Source organism: Phasianus colchicus, chromosome 12, assembly GCF_987193195.1.
Source record: "Phasianus colchicus chromosome 12, bPhaCol1.hap1.1, whole genome shotgun sequence".
Classification (NCBI taxonomy): domain Eukaryota; kingdom Metazoa; phylum Chordata; class Aves; order Galliformes; family Phasianidae; genus Phasianus; species Phasianus colchicus.
Genome location: NC_143447.1, coordinates 10804767 through 10826993, shown reverse-complemented (window position 1 = coordinate 10826993; position 22227 = coordinate 10804767). Strand labels below are relative to the sequence as shown.

Here is a 22227-nt window from a genome sequence, read left to right as displayed (position 1 = left end):
GTTACGGACGCGGCCTCGCGCTGCGGGCGGGAAGCGGGGGGCGGGAAGCGGGAGCGGGGCTGCCGCCCGGCCGGCACCCACCTGGGCTGCTCCACCAGCTGCACCGGGACGGTGCCGGGGGCGTCTGCCGCCATGCCGGCCCCTCCCCGAAGCCCCGCGCGGAGGCGGACGGGCGGTCGCCGCGGAGGTCACGAGACGGGCGGACGCCGTCCTTCCGGGTGGCGGAGCCGCCGGCCCGGCCTCCTCCGCTCCCGGCGCGCGACCCCCGCGGCGCGGTGTCGAGGCGGCCGCGGCGCGGGAAGGGCGCGCGTGGCGCCGGTTCTATGGGAGCTCGGCTGGCAGCGATCGGCATTACGGGCCGGGCCCGGCGCGAGCCAAGCGAGCCGGGATTCCGGCGCGTGTAACGAAACGCCGCCTGAGCGGGCGGCGCCTTTCCGCGGCGTCGTTTTTGTGCCTCGGTTGTGCGGCGCGGCTGTGCCGCTCGCCTCGGCCGGGGCGCCTCAGGCCGTTTCCCCTCGGCGGCGGTTACCCCGGGCTTGCCGCTTTTGTCCGAGTGCCCCGCACGGCACCTCAGGAAGGCTCAAATGCTCGGTCCGAGGAAAAGCACGTCGCGATCCGCGCCGCGCCCAGATGTCGCAGGTTAGCAGGCCTGGCTGAGGCGCTTTTTCACCTCAGGTCAGCAAGGGTCACAGAGCCGGAAGGGAGGCGTTAAGGACAAGCGGCCCCAAACGAAAACACACAACAACAAACAGAGCGGCCGACATCCCCAGGGCAGCCCGCAGCGCAAACGGCCGGGCTCAGTGACACCACAGACACACGGAGCGCCGGGTTGGCCCCCCGGTTTCTCCGCGCCCTCTGAGGCTCTTTTTCCTTTTTGCCCTCAGTTTGCGCCTTTCAAGCCCGGCGCTGCGGCGCCCGCCGCCCTCACACCCGGCAGGGCGCACAGCGGCCCCGCCCGCCGCACGCGGAGGAAGCCGGGCGGCGCCCGGCGCGTTCCGGCCGCCCCTGCGCGGCGCCGGGTTCCGGGCGGAGTGGAGCCGCATTGGGCGGCGCCGCGCGGGGTTGTGGGAGAAGGGGCCGGCCGCTTTCCTCCCCCCGCCCGTCCTCCGGCCAAGATGTCTGACATGGAGGATGATTTCATGTGCGATGATGAGGAGGACTACGACCTGGTAAGGGCGGGACGCGGGGAGCGCGGGGACCTCGCGGGCTCGGCGGCCTCGGGCGCTGCCCCGCGCTGGCGGGAGGGGCCGCGCTCCCCGGGGAGGCCGCGGCTGCCGGGCCCCGCGCTCCGCTCCGGCTCGCCGAGTGCGGGCCGCTGCTCGGCGGGCGGCGGGGCTGACGGCGCGGGGCCGGGCCCCGGTGCTCGCTTCGGTGTCCGCATGCGGAATTGCGCGGCTCGGAGCGCGGCGCTCGGCGGCCCCAGCGCGCCGGGGTGCGCCCGTCCTAAACTTGGTGTGTTCGCTTTGACGCCGAGCCGCTCGCTCCTCTAATTGCAGAGAGTCCGATTGGTTGTGGGGCGTTTAGTGGCCTTTTGACATCAGGTCTCATTCTAAGCTTTTACGGTTGAAACGGAAATAACAGTAGAAGGCCGCTCACGGTGAGCAACAGACGGACCGATTTATCCAGGAAAAAAAAATGGGGATGCGATGGGATTGCTTTGTTCTATGGGCTCTCCTTTGCTTAAAGCACTTTTTTGAAACGAGGGAACGACAACGACAAAAAAAACATTTTGAGATAGGTTAATAAACTAAATAGTGGTCACTCAAAACAAAATATGTTCTGGGCTCTCTGGTCATTTACAGTTGTTATCATCATCACATACTGGGGCTTGAGGTTCTGCTGTTTTTCTTCTGGTTTTCATTTGGGTTGTTCTGTTTGTTTGTTTTGCTTTCCTGAACTTTGCGTGGCTCTTTAGAACTGAGACACTCTCCAAAACCTCTGTAGCAGAGGACTGCAAGTCGATAGGTCATTTACTTCAGTTAAACCTATATTTGCAGCATTGCAGTTTCACTGAATACACCACTGCTTATGGGAGACTTTATGGTTAAATTTGCTGACCAATTTTAAACTGTTTATTTTCTCATGTGATGCTGTCAAATGAACAGTAAACAGCAGAGTTTGTGTCTAATATACGTAACGTGAGAACTGGATGTGTAGAGAAACCATTGGAGGTACACTTTTCAGTCTCTAAATGCAGCCACCCGCTGTATTTGAGTGCAGCTCTGTGCTCACAACGTGCGTGTTATGTCAGTTTTTCCTTAGGATAGTTGCTGGTTCAATGCTTTTTCTCATGTTAAGTGCTTTCTTCATTACTGGAAAAGCTTCTTGTTTGTGGCCCCTTACTGAACATTTCTATTGTCATTAATTGTCTCTAGACTGGAATTTACAAGTACTGCTGATAGTAGTTCAGAGCATATCTACTTCTTTTCAGTGTGTAACTCTCAGGTAGAATGTCAAAGAATACTTAAGCTGCATCTTTAAATAAAACTTTTTTTTTTCTTTTTTCTTTTGGCTTGGATTTGTAATGGATGAAGGAAAGAAAACCCAGAATTTAAGAATAAAGATACTTCAGCTGAACTAGTTTCTGTTCTCACACTAGCAAACTGTGACTGGATGTTGTTTTCAAACATGCTTGAGACTGTAATTGTAGTGTTTTGGAAAATGGTTGAATAAACCTCTTATGAAGACAGGGACTCGTTTCTTCTTTTCATGTTGATATGAATAATGAACAGAGGGCTATACGAGGGGACATAGCTCTCATTTCAGAGTATGTGCTGCTGCAGGAAGTTTAGAAGCAGAAGAGCACAGTACAGGGCAATGTACAGAATAGTACAGAATTGAAAACAAAAGAGCACAGCTGAGTGTTAGTATTTTGTTACCAGTAGGAAGAGAGGCAGGAATTGAGGAGAATTATTGGTAAGAGGAACACACAGCTGTGTTGTCACAATGCAGTACATCAGACGTCCAAGGAGGAAAGAAAAGCCCTAAAAACTTTTGATTTTGTCAGAGGTGATTATGACTTTTCCTCTTTAAATGTGCTCTGACCTGACTGTATAGAAACAGTCAGTTATGTTTCCTGAACTATGCAAATGTTTTGCACTCGAACTGAAACGTGAACTGATATTCTGAAGGCTGAGCTCGTTCCCAACTTCATCGTAAGTTTTGTATAATCAGAGCAATTGCTGCACTGCCAGACAACTGAAGGCTGTCCTATTACATGACAATAACAGTACATTACTATTATTTCTGCTTAGTTCTGCTGGGTTAAAAGTGAACTTTTTTCCTGTAGATGACCTTACACAGTCATAGAAGTTAACTTTATCTGTTGGCGATCTGTAGATCAGAAGAAAAAAAAAATTATTTATGGGTGGATGAAGCTAGATTCAGAATTTGCTAATAATGTACGCTGACAGCTTTGATTATAACACGGATTATTGCACTTTATGCTTCAATAAACAGGATAATGTTTACTGGTTGTTAGGAAAGCCACTGAATTTTAATTGCTTGTTTGGGGCCTTACATGATTTCAGCCCAAGTTCATTTTACTTGTTTCAGCTGAAGGGTGGAGGAAGAAGGAAGGACCATTGTAACCACCATTTCTGTTCTCAGTCCCTGACAGCAAGCTTAGAATTGACTTTGATGCTGAACTCAGCCCTCCTCTAGAAACTGATAATTCGAGGCACAACGACAGCACATTGACAGTTACTGTAATCCCTCTTCTTTAATTTGGTTTTGCCTTAAACGCAGAAGGATTTGTCTGTGATGCTGTTAATGAGAGATCTTATTGTGCGCTGAAATTCAATTTAAAAATTAATCAGGGGAAGGTAGCCAAATCTGTTTGCTGAGCAACTTTGTGTGTTTATGTTTGTTGTATTATTTCAGTGACTTCAGCAGAAGAGCTCTGTACAGATTCATGAAGAGCTGTCTGTTCTCGTTCCAGGAAAGTTGTTACAGATTCATGAGGATCAGTGTGGCTCAGATACAGGGAACATGCAGATTCCCTTTTCAGACTGTGGCAATATTAAGAAGTTTGCAGTTGTACGTTTTATTTCAGGCTGTCAGACAGGTAGTGAACTTGAATTGGCTCACTCTTTCTTTTTAGCTCTAGGAAGCATAAGTTGTTTCAGAAGAAATTTCTGTATGCTATCAAACTTTATAAGCAATCTCATCAGCAGATGGAAAATATTCTGCCTTACTTTGATGTAGTTTTAATAGGTAGAGTTGAAATTTTGCGTGTATAGTCACCTCTTCCCAGTCCTTGTGTTTCATCATTTAAAAAGCTGTATATATGTGTCAGTATATAATGCAAACAAGAGGTAGCAAAACCAAACATGCATAACTAGGGAAATATCAAATTGGGCAGGTCCTGTTGATACTCTTCTGTTTCTTTGTTATATTTAAATACATTAATATGTGATTTTAAAAAAGCATTCAGTGCATTTCACAAATGACATGGGATTCACTGTTCTTTGAATTCATTACCATTTCATATTTTATGTGGATTCAGTGTGTGTCCTGATGTTCTATTTTATGCATTCTCTTCAGATTCATTCGTAAGCACAGAATCAATATATTTAGGGTTTATTTTTCTCATCACTATGATGTCTTATAGTGATGTCAAAGAGGATGAGAATAACTAGTGAGTAAATTCTTTCTTTGTGAACCATGATAAGCTTGATGTGAGTTCTGATTATTATTATGGTTACTGTTTTAGAGAAGGTATTTAGCACTTTGCTGAGAAGTGAGCTCCCCAGGACCTGAGGGGCAGTTCAGTGTTAAACATAAGGAAATTAGCTGCCAGCTTCTTAGAAAAGGATGCCCAGAATTAGAGGAGAGCTGTGTGATAGCAGTAGGGAAAAAGGCACTTATTTCAGATACAGTTTACGTGTCGTAATGCCATTTTTTCTTTCTGCAGTCTCCTGTCTCGTTTCTGCTCATCTCTCAAGTTCTGCTTGAAAAGATAACACAAAGGCAGAAGCAGTCATTCAGTAAAGCTGTACTGACCCCATTGCAAATGACTGGCTGCACAGCCTAATTATTCCTGGTGTCAGTAATGGGCTGTTACCCGCTGTGGTGTGAGCCAGCAGGCACTGGATGGCTCGCAGAGGTAGCGAGGAGGAGCAGAGGATTTCACAGACCTGGAATGTAGGAAAGAAAAGCAGGGCTGCCAATGGCGTGGTTGAGCAGTTGCAGACTTGTGGCACAAATCATTGTTGTTTTTACCTTCATGCTTTGTTCTGTTTTTTCCTCCTTCTCTCTTTTGTTTTTTGTTTCTTTTCCTTTTTTCCCCCATTCTCATTTATTTCTTTATATCCAAGTGCCCACTCTGGCAGATGCACATAGAAACTGTACTTTGCCTGTCACCCTGGTGCCGAGGACCACTGTATTTGGTTGATCACTCTTGGGGTGGGTGCATTGAGCTCTGTGTTCATTTTAGATTAAATGTTCAAAAAATCTTGCTGGCAAGCTAAGAGAATAATGTATTGAGTAGTTATTTTCAAGGCTTTCTTCAGTTGGCCTCATTTGGGCATTTTTGTGTTTAAGGAAAACAAAACAAAACAAAATCAAAGGGCAACAGCAGCAACAAACCGAACCCACATCACTCGCACTGTTGTGAAATACCAGATCCTCGCTCCAAATGAGTTGTAGACCTCCTAAATGCCATGGTTATGAAACAGAGTTAGTTGAAGTAAAATCAAATTTTTACCAGACTTGTTCTCAGAAACAATTGAACTTCACAAAAAAGAATGCTTTGAATCAGTCCAATGGTTAAAATTTGGTAAAGTTACCAGCAATTGAAAATGACAGTAAGAAGGACATTGTTGTTAACAATGCTTAACGACACATTTCTACAGAACTAAAGAACTAAAAGTCTTTGTATTGTGTGTGTGTGTGTGTGGAAAGTAATTCTCCACACAGCGACTTTCCCTTTTTCAAAAACAGATTTGCAGAGCAGGAGTGTGGTCCCCATGCAGCTAGCTGAGCAGTGTATAGGAAGGAAAAGCTCAGATTGTTGCTCCACCTGTGCAAGTAGAGTGTAGAGAAGTGCCTTGGGCAAGAGAGGAAAATCAGTAACTAATTAAAGGCTGTTTTCACAAAATGCCAATTTCTTTGGTTTTGTACACACTTAGCTGTCAGGTTAGTGTGTCGCTGCCTGTGTGCCACGAAGAGCTGTTAAGTCATGGATGCGGAGTGAAGGTCCCCAGACTCGTGTGCATGCTGTCGGCGAGGAGCAGGACTGTGCTTCGGGAGCTTGCTGGAATCTCAAGCCTGCATTCACTGAGGCTCCCGCTGCAACCACGGCTCATTTTCTCACCATCCCTGGCCACTGAACATCAGTGGACCTGTTCTCTGAGCCCAGGCAGAGTGAGGCATCATCCAGGACTTACACAACATAAAATGTTGAAGGAGAAAGGGAGTGCTGGGAGCAGAAATGAAAAGAGGGTAGTGAAGCACTAACCTAATTTCAACCTGCCTTTGCTGCTGGGGAAATTGAGAATGAATCTGTGCTGTAAACACAATATTTAAAGCTGTCGGGTGAATTGTCTTCTGCATGTGTTCATCTTAGAAGCCAAGGCTTAGCCTTTTAAAAATGTGATGAGATGAATTTGGTAAAAACTCAGTGCAGTGAAGACCTGTAAATCAGATTAGTTCCTTGGTACCAGTATAACTTCTATTAAAACTAAAGAACTGCATCGCTGGCAGAGAGGTCTTATCTACATTACAAATGAACTGACATAGTAATTTTTCTTCACTAAGAAGTGGGTTGATAGGATCAGATTGTTCCACTACAAATGTCAGTTATAGACAATACTTAGTAATACCATAGCTATTTTTTAGCTGCAGGTCTTTTTAAGCTGTATCAGGGCTTTATAATCTCACGAGTAATAATTAATAAAGCACTTGTTTGTTTTGTTCCTCACAGGAGGGGATTTCTAAGATCAGTTCTTAGAAACCTGCATAGTCAGGTTTCATTTGCTTTATTTGTTGTGATAATATTAATGCCCATTTAAAAATATTACCAAGATCTTCATTGAAAAACTCTTAGGCTTACTTTTAACACTGACTGGAGCTAAAATGTAGCACACGAGTGCTTTTGTATCTTGGAAGTTACAAAGATGGACGTCCTTTACTATGCAAGGTGTTGAACTGGGGAAGTTCAGGTAGAATGCAGGGCAGTCAGAGGGTGAGGAAAGGTTGGGTTTTCAGTATTTGAATTTATTATGTAAAGAATTCAAAGTTTCTGGTTCTGACATTGAGAAGAAAATGTATCTTTTTCTTAGTCTGAACTTTGAAGAGACAGCTTCACACTTCTGCTTTTGGGAAAGGCTGAATGTTCTTGCATTCATTCCATACCGTTAAACCGTCTCTGCATCAGAAGAAGACAGTGTTTCTCCTTCTGAATTGATCAGCATAACACTGATGTTTAAATTAAGATGTAGCATCTTAATGGCTGATCTTCTTAGTTCTGATTGTCTATAGGTTCATTCTATCATTTCATACTTAGTTCAGCATGGTTTAAATGTTTTCTTCACAACCATTGATTGTAAATAGACCTTTTAAAGTAAGTGCCTTAGTTGCTGGGTTTTTTGTTTGTTTGTTTTTGTTTTCACTCTAAGGCTGTTAACAATAATACAAGTATTAATGAAACTTGATCATCTTGTTGTTAAGTTCAGCATCCAATAAATGCATTTTATTGTGTTATTCCTTGGCTTTACAGAATGCTAAGTGCCCTTACTCATTATGTGGGGATGGCATTTTTCCTGTCTTTCTTAAAGCGTGGTACTTAATGCCTACTGCTGACAACTGTAAGAGCTGTTACTCTGAAAGTGTTCAGTAAGGTTAATTCACATGAAATAGCAGGCAAACCTGTGGGTGTACCTGTAGGAGCTAAATTGTCTGGAATACCTGTCAGGGTGTACATAACCCATTGTGCCACGTCCTCCCTAGGGCAGCTTTCACAGATAGATGCGTCCTGCTAGCAAACTACTTCAAAACAAGCTGAACCACATTCAGGAGCAAGCACTGCTTCCAGCATGAACTCTAGTGTGAATTCTCACTTTTAGATTGCGAAGGATTCCAATGCAGGGCCTCCACCAGCTGTTTTCAGGAGTGTGTGCCATTAAGAAGAGTGCTTTTCAGGAGATCAGAAAGCTCTGTCTCCCTTAGAGCTTTGAGGCAATATCAAGATCGTAAATTTAATATGAGGCGAGGAGTCATCCAAGTAAAGGAAAAATGTAGTGATGAGAGCGTAGAACATTTCCTTTGATGCATTTCAAAGTGATTCCATTAGGAGAAGTTAATCTCTAAAATTACCACTTATTAGAATATTAATACATAATAAAGAATGAAAATAGTTTTATGGAATATTTAAGTAGCATTAAGAAAAGTGATGTGAGAAGGGGCTTCGTGCTTGAGCCCACACCTAGAATCACTGCCAGGGCCCAGATGGAAACATAGATGTTTCTGGCTGTAGGCTTATAGAGCACGTAGCTTCCTAAAATGAATTAATTCAGTTTGCCTTCCTTTTATCTTTATAAATAGATACTTCTGCCAAAAATATTCCTGTTTGTTCAGGTTTAGTATAAACAGGGCATCAACTGATTGCATGCATCTTAAATGCCAGCTTGTTTAAGCTTTGGCAGTAGGAGCCTTCAGAAGGTGCCACAGCTGGTGGCCTCGTGTGTTCCTGCAGTCGCTCCTTCAGCATTGGATCAATAGGGTGAAGAACTGGTAGAAATAAGCAAACCAGAAGGAAAGTCTCACCAATGAAATAAACTACTTGTTTACTGTTTTCTCTGGAATAGTCAGTATTAAGCAGGGGAATTCAGAAAACAGGCTGGCAGAATTTGTTAGCCTTTTCAGTCTGTTGATTATTACTGAGTGCTGTGCTTGGGGTAAGTGTAAATAAGTGCGTATGTGAGCAACTTGTCACCATGTAACAAATGGAAACGTTAGCTGTGTGTTCTGAAGGCTGGAGGAGAAATTCCACAAGGCCTGTGTTTGTTAACATTTGGGTCAGTGGGGAGTTTCCATAATTTTTCCATCGGAATTTAAGGAAACTAGAGAGCGAACTTAAAACTTCTATAGAACTTCTGTAGTTTTGAAGGAGCAATTAACAATATATGAATAGATGGAAGAATATGTTTAGTGCAGATGAACAAGTACAATAAAAGAAGAAATGCCAGCTTAAAAGAAGGGCAACCAAATTCGTGTTTTATATTGTTAAAAGGGAAAGTTACTCTGATGGCAGTAACTTTTGTGGTTTAAACAGATTCTCTTAAACAGTTCATCTGCTGGTAGCTGAGCACTCTTTAGAAGGAAGTTGGCTTGAAAGTTGTCAGATACCATTGACTTATGTAAACCTCAAAATTATGATTTGAGATTTGACTTTGTTAGTGTAAAAAAAAAAGTAACGTTAGAAGTAAGTTTTACAATTTACTTGCTGCTAGTGTGAGTGGTGGCTAATTATTTGATTGAATTGTTGTTCCTTTGCTTCATCCTTTCCTGCACTGGCAGTCTTTTAGCATTTTTCCCAATCAGTTTCTGCTTCTCAGCGAAGAAACAGCTGGTGTTACCATTACCATTTCCTGAAATGAGGATGAATCTTCAGGATGTGAAAAGGCGGATTGGAGATTCACAGAAGCTTTTTATACCCTCTGTTGCTGAATCATTATTTGAGCAGCAGCTCAGCCAGCGTCTTCCCTGCAGATAGCAAAGGTCATGTAATGGGGCACCTCTTGGCAGCCTTGGCCAGCATGTTTGCTTCCCCCATACAGAAATGACACATGCTATTAGGTGTCTGTCTTTAAACACCGAAGTTAGTTGAATTTTAATAATACAGTCTGTTCTTGTCATAAAGGCAAAGTTGGTGGAGCTGTGAGTTCATTAGTCTGGAAACAAATCTGTTGAGCAGCAAGTGTTGGGGGATGGGAGGCTGGCCTGCTAATGGGGTGAGAGAACATCATCATCAGAGTTCATACTTAGGCTTTGGAACTAAAGATTTTAATATGTAGTCATTCCATGTCAGTTTGAACAATCCATCTCACTATTAGTTATTCTTTTTCAGTGAATGTTCCAAATCCTAATTTCTTTATTTTTTTTTAACTTAATGTAGGAATATTCAGAAGACAGTAATTCTGAACCCAATGTGGATCTGGAGAATCAATACTACAATTCCAAAGCCTTGAAGGAAGATGATCCAAAAGCAGCACTAAGCAGTTTTCAGAAGGTTTTTTAAAATATATTTTAATCTCTTTTACATTGATTATTTAGCCTGCAAGTACGGTATTTTAAAATACTTGCTTACAATTTGAGTTACTTTCTGGAATTACAGGGGTCATGTTTATATTTTAACTTTCTAATGTGCTAAGCTTATCATTGGCCTACTTGGATTCCTGGCTGACTTCCTTTCAGGATCATGCTTAGGGAGCATCCATAGGACAGAAGAGTCCTATTTAATTACAGCACCAATCTTCAGAATTTAGTCAGTTAATTAATCCTAAGTGTTGTTTTGTATGCCAAGTTTAAAAAACAAATCCTATTTTTTTTCTTTTTTAAATGACTTGGCATTTTCCCCAGAGTCTTACATAATGTATTGTTTTTGGTTTGCTGTCTGCATCCAAGGTTTGCATGTATAAATTCTGAATGACGTAGAGTTTCTTTCCTTGGTGTTAGTTTTAAGTCTTCAGTCTGTCACCAGGAAGCAATACATTAGATGACTTTGGAAAAATTGTATTTATTTATTTATAAAATGTTTATTTGCAAATCCTTCAGTTAATTATGCTACGTTAAAGATTCCTGCCTAGAAATCTTCATGATGTGTGAAGAATATATGGCAATTCCAAGTGAACACTTTTTAAGTAATTTTGTTACAGCATAGTTTGAGTCCGTTTCGGTGTGTGTTACAACTTTGTCTGTGTGTTCTCATGGAATAGCAGTAAAGTTTAGTATTTGACATTAGACAACAGCAGCACGACTGTAAATAACAATTTGCCATCCATGCATCAGCTGTGAAACTTTACGAGACCTGTATCCTCTCTTAATTTCCTCAGTAATATTGAAAAAGTAGAACTGAAGAACAGGAGAGAATAAAACACTACTTTGTGCAGAATGACGTTGTGGGGGGAAATGCTTTTATGGGATATGTACATTTTAAAAGGGATGCAAGTCAATTCACGTTTCAATAAAATTTTAATAAATACTGTTTAAAAAATTTTTCTATTTCAGGTTTTGGAGCTCGAAGGTGAAAAAGGAGAATGGGGATTCAAAGCTCTGAAACAGATGATTAAAATAAACTTTAAATTGGTAGGGATTACAGCTATTGCTTGAATAAATAGCATAAATACAAATTTGATCTGGAGGCCTTATAGTCTTATTCAAAATTATGACTGTGACATAACTTTTCTTTTTGTAGTCTTCAGTATATGTGGTGGTTGCAAGTCAATGGCAAAATGAATGTAAAATAAGTACAGTTGTTTGCTAAGACTCTTTTGAGAGTCTGAGGCTCAGCCATTGCTATCCTGGGGTATCAAGCCATTTCAGACTGCTAACACTGTATCTCAATACTTGTATCTCCATGTATGTACTTCACCAGTTGAAATAAGTGAAAAATGTTTTATGGTGCATATGCAACAATTCAAACAGTTGTACGGCCAACTCTATTTTCCCAATTGAGACAAATATTTTAGATGTCTATTTTATGGGGCCTTACTCAAGTTATTCCTAATTTTGCCACTTAAGAATAAAGCAGTGAAGTAAAAGTTCCTCACAGCAACCACAATCGCATAATCTGTCTGCTAGGCTTTGTTTCCTATATGTGTGTGTGCAAGATGTAACCCAGATTTTAATCATTAAGGCAAAAATGATGTAATTGTGTTTTTCTTCATAGACTAACTTTCCTGAAATGATGAACAGATATAAACAGCTACTGACTTACATACGAAGTGCAGTCACAAGGAATTACTCTGAAAAATCCATCAATTCTATTCTTGATTATATCTCAACTTCAAAACAGGTTAGATCATCAGTTCTTTCATTTTGGTAGTTTTCCTTCTTGCGTTCTTAGCTGTGGACTTCTTTGTATATGGTGCTCTGTTTTTTGGAGTTTTTTTTAATTGTATTAGAGAGGATTTACAGTATGAAGTTATCTTTATGAATGTACTTCCCACATCTGAGGGATTCTGTCAACACACAACTTTTCATAGATTTGTCTTTCTAATTAAAGTAGATTGATTTTTTTTTTTTTTTTTTTTTTGGTGTGTGTGTGTGTATGTTATTTAATTGGAATTTCTATGCTGATAAGTAAATACATTTTTTAGCTTTGTGAATACACACTTTGCCTTTCCAATTAAAATTTGTAGTATTTTACTATTGGGGGAAGCACTTTGAGGAGTTTTGCAGTGAAATGCTGGTGTTAAATATAATTTATCTTTGAGAATTCTCTGCAAGTTAAGTACATGTTTACAGATACACAGCTGAGCTCCTTTTCTTTTATGATGTGGCACAGATTAAGAGAGAGCTCTACCTTGAAGCAATACCTGCATGTGGAGGATCATTGGTCAGTAGGGATGATTCCTCTGTCATCACAAACCTTCCTGTCCTGCCACTCATAGGAAAGGGAGGTTTAATAGATGAATGATTCGGTTTACTCTTGAAGTCTAAAGAATTGGCTTGGACTGTAACCTTGTTGGCAGAGGTCAGCAAGTTTGCTCTAAGTGCACATGGAGCCAAATCTGGAAGGACTATCTGGAACTGTTAACTTCAATTCAAATTCACTAATAGCTGCAAATTTGTTTGCCCAAAAAGAATACTATCTGTAAACAATACTAATGCATTCTCTGTAGAACCTTTGTTAAATGTCACACTCGGTACTTAAATTTCCACTTTGGATGTTGTTGGGGTTTTGTTTGTTTGTTTTTTAAGCAAATCAATAGTTTGTGCTGTAGAGCTTTTGGTCACTCAGAGTCGGTAGTTTAGAAAGAGGGCACGTTTGTACATTTCTCTCTTTAGAAATTTATTTCCTTTTTGATATATAACTTTTTTTCTTTTAAGTAGCAGCAATGGCTGTTATTGTTCGTCTTCTGCTACACAATGTAAGAATTTATATTGCCTGGTTATATAAGATGAGTTTCTGTAAGGTAGCTTTCACTTTCATTTAGCATGAAAGATGACTGCAAATTTTGAAACGTGACTACTTCCTAATGTTATTTATTTGATATAATGAAAGCAAGTTTACTTAGTTTTGTTATTTAAGAAGCTCTTTACAATTCAATAAGATGCAGATCTTTCTTATTTTGAAGTTCAAGCATGCAGTTTTAGTTTGCTCAGATTAACTTTATTAACAGGTACAAATTTGCTGTTTACAATTATAGAATTCTGATTTTTTATGTCAGATGGATTTGCTTCAGGAATTCTATGAAACAACACTTGAAGCTCTGAAAGATGCTAAGAACGATAGATTGTGGTTTAAGACAAATACAAAGGTAAAATAAGTAACTCATTTTTTTGCTTTTCTTTGTGATACCCTCAGCTAAACTTATACAATAATTATGAAATCTTAATAGATCTTAGTACTTTAACTTTTTTTTATTACAGCTTGGCAAATTATATTTAGAACGGGAAGAATATGGGAAGTTACAAAAGATTTTACGCCAGCTGCATCAGTCATGCCAGGTACCTTAATACTGTAATCACTTTAGCTTGGGAAACAGCATTGATTTTTTTGTTTGTTTGTTTGTATATACCTTTTGTTGGTATTTGAGATGTGTTGCTGAGCTTTTTTAGTATAGAGAAAGGAAATTCTGTGCTTGCTCTCATTTGCTATTTGTTTAATAACATTAACTAAAAGTTAAAAAACTAAAAGTTAAATCCTTTGCTTAAGGATGATTTTTAAAAAGCAATACACAACTACTGTTGATTAAATTTCATTTTAGTCAGGTGCAAGAAGAAGCATGTAGGAATAATCTAAAACCATAGACGTTTAGTTTCAAAAACAGTGAAGATTCCAAAGGAGCTTTATTGCAATCTGAAACTACAGCACTTATTTTCTGATTTGGAAGGGGGAGAAAAATAAAGACAGCCATGCAGCCTGCTCTGCCTGTTTGTCCCCTTTTCTTCCTATATCCTAGAAAATAGGTTATAAATACCTGTTAAATGGTTCTGTTATAGGCAGTAAAAGAATTTATTTATTTACATCAATCATTGTATTTGTATACTGAAGTGACTGTTGTGGTTTGGTTGTCTGGGTTTTTTTGGTGTTTTTTTTTTTTAAGAAAAGAGGAAAAGAATGAAGAGTAAAACTCAGGAACTAATTTGCTATAAGAAAAACAGTTAAACAAAAATACTGCCTTTTAATAAAGAAAAAGCATTGGAATTCAGCCTGCTGTAACTTCCTTCAGTATTAGATTTTTCTATATATGTATTCATATCAGTATTGCAAATTTCTAGGCAAATCTTTGTCACAGAAAATTACTGACAGTATTTGCTAATAAGTTTTCTATTAGTATAAAATTGAAATTGCTGTTCTCTGAAAACTTCACATTATTTATTACTTAATCTGTCCTAGACTGATGATGGGGAAGATGATCTAAAAAAAGGTACTCAACTATTGGAAATTTATGCTTTGGAAATTCAAATGTATACAGCACAGAAAAATAACAAAAAACTTAAAGCACTATACGAACAGTCATTGCACATCAAGTCAGCTATTCCTCATCCACTGATCATGGGAGTTATCAGAGGCAAGTGAATCTTTCATTTAACTTGTTGCAGAGTAGTGTAATGAAAATCTGATAATTAGTATTTTCTCAGCTTGAACTAGAAAGACAAGGGATTCTGTAGGTTGGTAGGCAGGGAAACCCAATGGGAATAAAGGACTACAAGTGCTGTGACTATAGTCTAGTTTAATGTTTGTCTTCTGTAGGACTTCCAGCTTTGCTACTGTAGTGCCCAACCACCAGATGCACTGCTCAGCCAGGCAGGACAGTTGACTACATAGAGGGTAGGAGTGAAGCAATAGAAGAACATGGGGAAGACCTGATCTGTTCGAACTGATGGCAGACAACAAAGGACAAAGGCACAGGACTTGGCAGATTGCTATTTCTGTAGTCACCTTTTGTAAATTTGTGCACTGTCTTGCCCCACTAAGATTTGTCAGAAGCTGAAGAACTTTAAGATATGTTTGAAAATGGTACTATCAGTAAAGGTGAATTACAGTTAAATTGTTCTGTGGAAAATTGTTCTTTGGAAAAAAAGAAAAACAACTTTCTCCACAGTGCTGGTGTGCCTTCTTCCTTACTGTCGTGCAGGCAATCTGGCAGTAGTGGGTACTTCAGAAATGAAGGGAAATGAAGTGTTTCTCAATCTTTATGTATAGTTTTGCTCAACATACTGAGGAAATTCCAGAAATAAAGAAAGTACGTTACCTTTAAAGTTGAAATAAATTCAATTTTTACAATATTTTAACAAAAGGTTAAAATAATTACTGACTGTGAGGATTAGGGTTCTTTTAGATTTAGATGGTGTGGGTTGGTTTTGTATTTTTCTACTTTAGAAGATGTTTGTTCAAATGGCAAATCTTTATGTGAAGGTTCTAGTGTTTGGGTTTTTTTCCTAGTGATTTTTTGGAGAATGAAAAGACTCCTGAAAATATTTCAGTAATCTATTTAGAAATAGTGAGGAACTCTTGAGTACAATTATTGCAGTCAGCAACAAGCACAGAGTGTTCCTTTTTCTTTTCATCTCTGTTTTCTTTTCAGAATGTGGAGGCAAAATGCACTTAAGAGAAGGAGAGTTTGAAAAGGCACATACTGATTTTTTTGAAGCATTCAAGAATTATGATGAATCAGGGAGCCCCAGAAGAACCACTTGCTTAAAATACTTGGTCTTGGCAAACATGCTGATGAAGTCTGGAATAAATCCGTTTGATTCTCAGGAGGTACTTCAAAAGATATGATTAAATCATTTAGGTTTATTGCCTCTTTTTTTTCTTTTTGTCGTTTTTTTTTTCTTTTCTGACTTTATAGGAATGTTATCCAAAAGATGACAGTGGAATAAAAAATATTTAAAATCTGAACATTCATGTTTTGCTTTCTGTTCTGTGTAGGCTAAACCATACAAAAATGATCCAGAGATTCTAGCAATGACGAATTTAGTAAGGTAAGGTTTTAATTTTTCCAGAGAAAATTTAAAAAAACACCTGTAGTATCCAGACAGCAATGGAATAATTTTTTTTTGGTGGTGGCTTTTCTTTGTACAGCTAACACTTTATAACAGTTACTGGGAAAGTACTTGTAGATTGGTTGTTTGTGGTTGTGATTATTATTATTATTATTATTATTTTTTTAAGCAACGTTTGTTTGCCATGACATACCTAGATATCTGTACTGTACCAGGTAGGGATATGGAATCTGTTATCTTCTGCTAAGTTGAGTTTTTTTTTCTGCAATGGCAAATTCCCTTTAAGTTTTGTTGCCTAGTGCTGTGACTTGAATTCCAGGCTTGGCTGACTTTGTGATAAACTGAGGTGGTTGGCATCTCATGCTAAAGCCAGTAGAATAAGTGGATGCCTGATGTTTCGTGATTACTAAAGGACATTCATAATTTAGGAATATAAATTAATTTTTCAGGTGTTCTCTGGCATCCTTTAAATACACATGAAGATCAAAAGCATGCCTCTTTACCTCTTAGAGACAGCTGCCAACTGAGAACTTTTAGGGTATTGACATCATCATGGAAAATAAATTGAACCGAGGCAGCCTTTGTATACTGTGCTATATGAAGCTAACTTGTTCCATCTGCTCTTTGCCTTATCAAATAATAAAAAAAAGAAAGCACCACATAGGAAAGCTTCCCACCTTTACTTGTAAGCAGTAATGCTTGCTCACATCTTGAAATACACAGTCTCATATCACCTTGCTGTGATATTGCTGTGGTGCTGCACCAGTGTATGCATACAAATCATTTCTGAAAGTGAGGATATTCATCCGTTATTGACATAATGATAAGTAAATGGTTTGGCAATTCATTAAGGGAATGTTTCCATTAATTCCACTTCAGACATGTCTTTTCTATTTTGCTTTCATAATTTCGTGTGAGTTTGAGACAGAAGGAACTCCAGATGGCCTTCCCCAGACTGATTTTATTCATATTCCTAATTTTTATCTTTTATCTTGACATTTGAGTATAATTGCTTTTATAAACTTAATAATGCAATTAAGATAAGAAATGTGCAGAAGATAAAAATCATTTCCAAGCACTACAATTATGTTTTTAATTCTTCTTGTACTCTACGTTGGTAACTGGAATGTGTTACATATGGTAAAAAGAGACTTTTGAAATAAGCAATAGAATACGCTTAACTGAGATGCCATTTAATTTTGAAGTGCAGTTACTGGTTTCATGTGATACAGTCCAGTCCACTCATAACTCTTCATAAACACCTGAAGTTCCACCTTGAATGTCACTGGTCTTTGTGTTACCCTTTTAATGATAATAAGGGGTGGCTTCTTTGGTCAATTCTTACCGTTTGAAAACGTGCAGAGACCATAAATGCAAATTAGAATTTGTTCATAAAATGTTTGGTGTAGATCTTAAGCAGAAATTGGAAGCCTGTATCGATCAGTTTGTCTTTCATGCTAAATACTGCTAACCTGTAGCTTACTTAACTAAGTATCATTGTTTCGGTGGGTAGTCCCAGTTGCAGCTGACTGTTCCTTTAAGAAAAGATGATAGATTTGAATTGTAAGATGATTATGTTCCAAGACAAATGTTGTTTCAGTGGTTACAACTCCTACCTTTAAATGATGCTGAGATGCCTCTACTGAAAAATAATTGGTGTCTGAATCCACATTGTTTTTGTAACCTTTTCTTGGATAACAAGATTGAGCAATTAAACTAAAAATTCACTATACATAAGAATCTAAACAGTAATATGCCAAAAATTAGTGATGATTAGTCCTGATAAGTCTGGCATTTCTTCTATCTTCCAGTATTTTTAGAATTCAATTTAATGAAGACATTCTAGGAAGAATTAAAAAACAAACAAACAAAACAAAAAACAACAACTGGAATCTCTTTACTTATTTTGTAGTTGTTTTTAGATAATATAAGGATTCATTAAGCCAAATTTCAAGTAATTATACTGTCCAAAATTGGCTGGTTTTAGGCTTTAGGGCTTTCTGTTTATTTTGTTTTCAAGTATAACGATTTGGAAAACAGAGTACGCTTACAGAAGAACTAAATGTTCTTAGTGAAGTTTTGTAAATGCTAACAAAATGCTAAACTGAAAATAGAGAAAGGTCATTTCTGGAGCATTTCATCTTGAAATATTTTTTTCCTTATAAGGATTCTGAATGTAGTTATTTTTCACCAATGCTTAATACTTTTTTTTTTTTTTTTTTTTTTTTTAAGAAGAATGAAGCCTTAATGAGTCTGGTTTTAATTTTAAAAATATTAATTTAATCTCTCACTTTTTCTGAAGTGCCTATCAGAATAACGACATTACTGAATTTGAGAAGATTCTGAAAACAAATCACAGCAACATCATGGATGATCCCTTCATAAGGGAACACATTGAAGGTATTTTTCCAGGCCATTTCAGTCCTTTTTTTATTATTATTATTATTTCTTGGTAAACTTTTATGGTTTACTTTCTCTTCAACAAAATGAGAATTCTTTGTTACTGCTACTCAACAGACAATTCCTTTACTGTTTCCAAGCTTGATATTGATCAGGATCAACATGCATCCAGGTGTATGTTGAAAACAATGGTTGAATTTATAGTTATCTATATTTAAAAAAAAAACTGAAGTGCACTAACACATGGCTATCAGTTCCATTAACATGATAAAAAAAAGTTACTCTCTGCATTTGTCACGTATCTGAGATTTTTAAAAGCTTCTCCCCTGGAACGTAGTGTCCAGTCTCAACTGTTTATTTTGTTTTCATCAAGAGTAGAACTAATTCTGGTATTGCCAGATCAATTAGCTGGGTAGCTACTCGAGAGAGAGAGAGTTAAATCGAAAGACCTGGTTTTCTTGCACTTCTTGTTTGTAAAAGAGAACATGGCAAACAGCAGAGGAAACTAAATATAACACCTGTACTGCTGTTACGTACAGGCTACTGGTGAACTTCAAAGTCTTGTAAGGAAACTCAGTGAGATAAGATAAAAGAATGCCTAATGAAGGAGTCTAACAGAACTGGAAGGCAAAAAAAGGAGGACAATTGAATTCAAGGACTGGAGGGAATTTGAGTTTCACCCCTTACATGAAATCTGCTAGTGATACACAGGGAAAAAGATACTCATTTTCTTCAGTCTGTAGTGATATGGACTGTATGTTCATAGTTACAGAGTTCATGTACCTTTTGTTGTTGTTTTAATATTTTCTGTTTTATTGAGAAATCTCATGTTCAGTAACATCATATAAAATGTCCTGGTGTTGTCAGTTAGGTAAGGCTCCATCTAGCTTCTGTTAATTTACAATGATAATTCCTGCTTTCATTTTATACAAATTTTCTTTAACATTGACTGTGGTATCGTACCTATCCACAATCAGTCACTTCATACAGGCTATGTTTTATCATTCTTCTGTTCCTCATTGTAATGATACCATTAGGCTCTGACCTTTGACTTAAAATATGAATGTAACTCATTAAGTTAAATGTATGCAGGCTTCCATTTCAGAGCCTTAAGCTTGCCTTTTTTTTACTTTAGTACAACATAAACAATACAGCCACAAATTAGAGGGGCAGACATACAGCTAGTTTGAATAATTCAAGTTTTTACCAACGAATATATTGCTCTCCATTTAAAGGATTTTCAGCTTTATCTATCCAACTCTATCCTAGAGTTATGTATTGCCATGCTGTCCCCTGAGAAAAAAGGATCTTTATTTTGCTGTGCTTTCCTGCGACCTACCACCTACATCACAGTATTTAGGCCTTCTTTCTTCATTGTATCTTCATTTAATAGGTACTGATGTTATTATACTTCTGTTTTTTCTTACAGAGCTTTTGCGAAACATCAGAACACAAGTGCTTATAAAATTAATTAAGCCTTACACAAGAATACATATTCCTTTTATTTCTAAGGTATGTGTGAGTGGAGCCTTATATTTGCTTAAGTAAATGATTAATTGTGAATAAAAGCACTTCAATTCTAGGAATAGAACATCTAAAATATAATGTATTGTAAATATACTGTAAATATATAATGTAATGTAAATTGTCATACTGATGTATTGCTGGCAGCTTTGTAGTGTGAAAGTGTAAATTTTAGGCATCTTCCCAATGCTTTTTATAATGTGTACTATGATATATTTCTGTGGTACACAGTAACTGTATTCTACATGGTGTAGAAAAGAACATTTCTGAAGAGAAATATAAAATGTTAGATTTGCATATTTATGAAATTTTATGGATATAAAAATCCAAGTTTTAATCTCTCTGGTTCAAGAGATAATTTTCAAATATCTGTTATGAAAGTTAGAAAACTGTGGTAACAGAGTAAACAAATTATAAGACTGGAACTATTGATTTCATTCTCTAACCTCTAAAGAACAAAATCTAAAACAAAACAAACAGAAAGTATTTATTTTAAATACAATCAACGAAGGAACTGTTCTGAAGCTTCCAAAAATTCTTCTTTATCTTCTTCAGCCTTTTCTGAGAGGTTACTGATCTCTAGATTGTTGCCATGTTTATTTTGGCTGGAGATCTTTTGCTTGACAGATCACTAGTGAATTATTTTTTTCAAACAGTAAGAAACAGAAATCTAACCAAATTATATATATGCAAATAAACACTGGAAGGATTTAATGCTGCAAAACAGAATACCAACACAATGGTATCTTTTTTTTTCTTTTTTTTCTTTTTTTTTTTTTTTTTAGGAATTAAACATAGATGTAGCTGATGTGGAAAGCTTGCTTGTGCAGTGCATATTGGATAAGTATGTATTCTTTTTCTTGTTTACTGATCTTTAAAATAATCAAAGTATATAAGAAGCAATAAAACAACATTTCTGTGCTTTATAACAGTACTGCTTGACTTTTAACCCAAAAGGTAATGATGCTGACTTTACTGGTTTGCTTGGCTTACAAGCAAAGTATGTGTGTAATTTGTGAGCCAAAAGAACTTTACACGGCTAGGCAGGTTGTCCAATGAATTAATTGCTCAGTGACTTAATTTGCTTTCTAGCCATAATGACAACTAAACAGGCAGTGTCTCCCTCTTATGTAAGAAGACCTCTTACTTTACCTCTTGATTATTGTTAGCTCCTATTGCTATGTGCATTAGTGACTATAGCTATTTATTTGTTCCCTTCCAGCACTATACATGGCCGAATTGATCAAGTCAACCAGCTCCTAGAACTGGATCATCAGAAGAGAGGTGGTGCACGGTATACTGCGTTAGATAAATGGACCAACCAACTAAATTCTCTCAACCAGGCTGTAGTCAGCAAACTGGCCTAACAGAAAACAAGCTTTTACAAACGTACTTAAGGCAACAGTGCAGTGATGTAAACCTTAAAAGAACTGGGAATGGCAAAACTACTGTCGGTTGGTGTGCCCTGAAATTATTGGAGTTATGGCAGAAGTGCTTTTTTGATCAGCTGGTTTGTGTTTTGCTGCTGCATTTATCCCAAGAAAAAAAACAGCTTTAATCTCCAGAAGAAAACCAAAATGCCACGGGATTTATGCTGTATTGACATCTTGCCCTAAACATACAACATCCTAGTTATTTGTCAAAGGGCAGTTAATGACCAGAGAGAAGATTTTTGTCATGATTTTAAATACACTGACACATTACTGTTGGTTAAATTTAAAACATGTTTTACTTGCAGAAATTCTCACAGAAATAACCTGCAATAACTTGAAATGCATACCCTTTTGAACACTTCCTTTTCTCATGTATAAATTGAAATGTTTGCTGCATTTTGAAAAATGTCAAATCTCCAAAAATGTGTCCGTATATTTCTGTACCTGCAGTGTAGTAAAGGTTTAGAAGAAACCCCATAATTAGTGGCATACTGTCACTTAGGTTTCAAGCAGCAAAATAAACAGTGCAGTTCAGAGATTGTACAGTTTGTTTCTTGATGTTCTTTCATTATACTTGATTTTACTTTCATTATTTTTAAAGGAAGACGGATTATTTCATTTTTGCCTCACTGACAAAGGACAGTATGGAGATTTTAAGTCTAAACTTTGGTATCTGTGCTGTTTATTTTTT

The 22227-nt window shown here is 38.3% G+C and overlaps 2 protein-coding genes across 6 annotated transcripts in view; one reads left to right on the top strand and one right to left on the bottom strand.

The window, feature by feature from the left end:
- Positions 1–221, bottom strand: part of GALK2 (galactokinase 2) — a 49824-nt gene extending 49603 nt beyond the window's left edge. For both annotated transcript variants that reach the window (XM_090148920.1, XM_031587641.2), the window contains exon 1: positions 82–221. In XM_090148920.1, coding sequence (XP_090005046.1) covers positions 82–134 — 53 coding nt within the window. In that variant the 5' untranslated portion in view covers positions 135–221. The remainder of the gene's footprint in view (positions 1–81) is intronic.
- On the top strand, positions 133–22079 carry COPS2 (COP9 signalosome subunit 2). Of its 4 annotated transcripts, none has more exons than XM_031587638.2 (13): positions 133–639; positions 10118–10231; positions 11230–11307; positions 11891–12016; positions 13395–13484; positions 13597–13674; positions 14567–14741; positions 15759–15937; positions 16106–16158; positions 18482–18579; positions 20009–20091; positions 20889–20947; positions 21326–22079. In XM_031587638.2, exons 1-13 carry the CDS (start codon positions 133–135, stop codon positions 21468–21470), a joined length of 1785 nt encoding a protein of 594 aa, XP_031443498.2. In that variant the 3' UTR covers positions 21471–22079. The 4 variants fall into 4 exon arrangements, with proteins under 4 accessions (XP_031443498.2, XP_031443497.2, XP_031443500.1 ...); XM_031587637.2 differs by having other exon boundaries at positions 13374–13484; XM_031587640.2 differs by lacking the exon at positions 133–639 and adding an exon at positions 1012–1169.
- Positions 22080–22227: the final 148 nt, after the last annotated feature.

Bases quoted from the DNA above. Each gene is read 5' to 3' on its own strand.
- COPS2 (XM_031587637.2), top strand. From the start codon at position 133: ATGCCGGCCCCTCCCCGAAGCCCCGCGCGGAGGCGGACGGGCGGTCGC. The intron at 12,017-13,373 runs GTTAGATCATCA...TTACAATTATAG, and splicing joins ATATCTCAACTTCAAAACAG to AATTCTGATTTTTTATGTCA. The intron at 16,159-18,481 runs GTAAGGTTTTAA...CTTTTTCTGAAG, and splicing joins GCAATGACGAATTTAGTAAG to TGCCTATCAGAATAACGACA.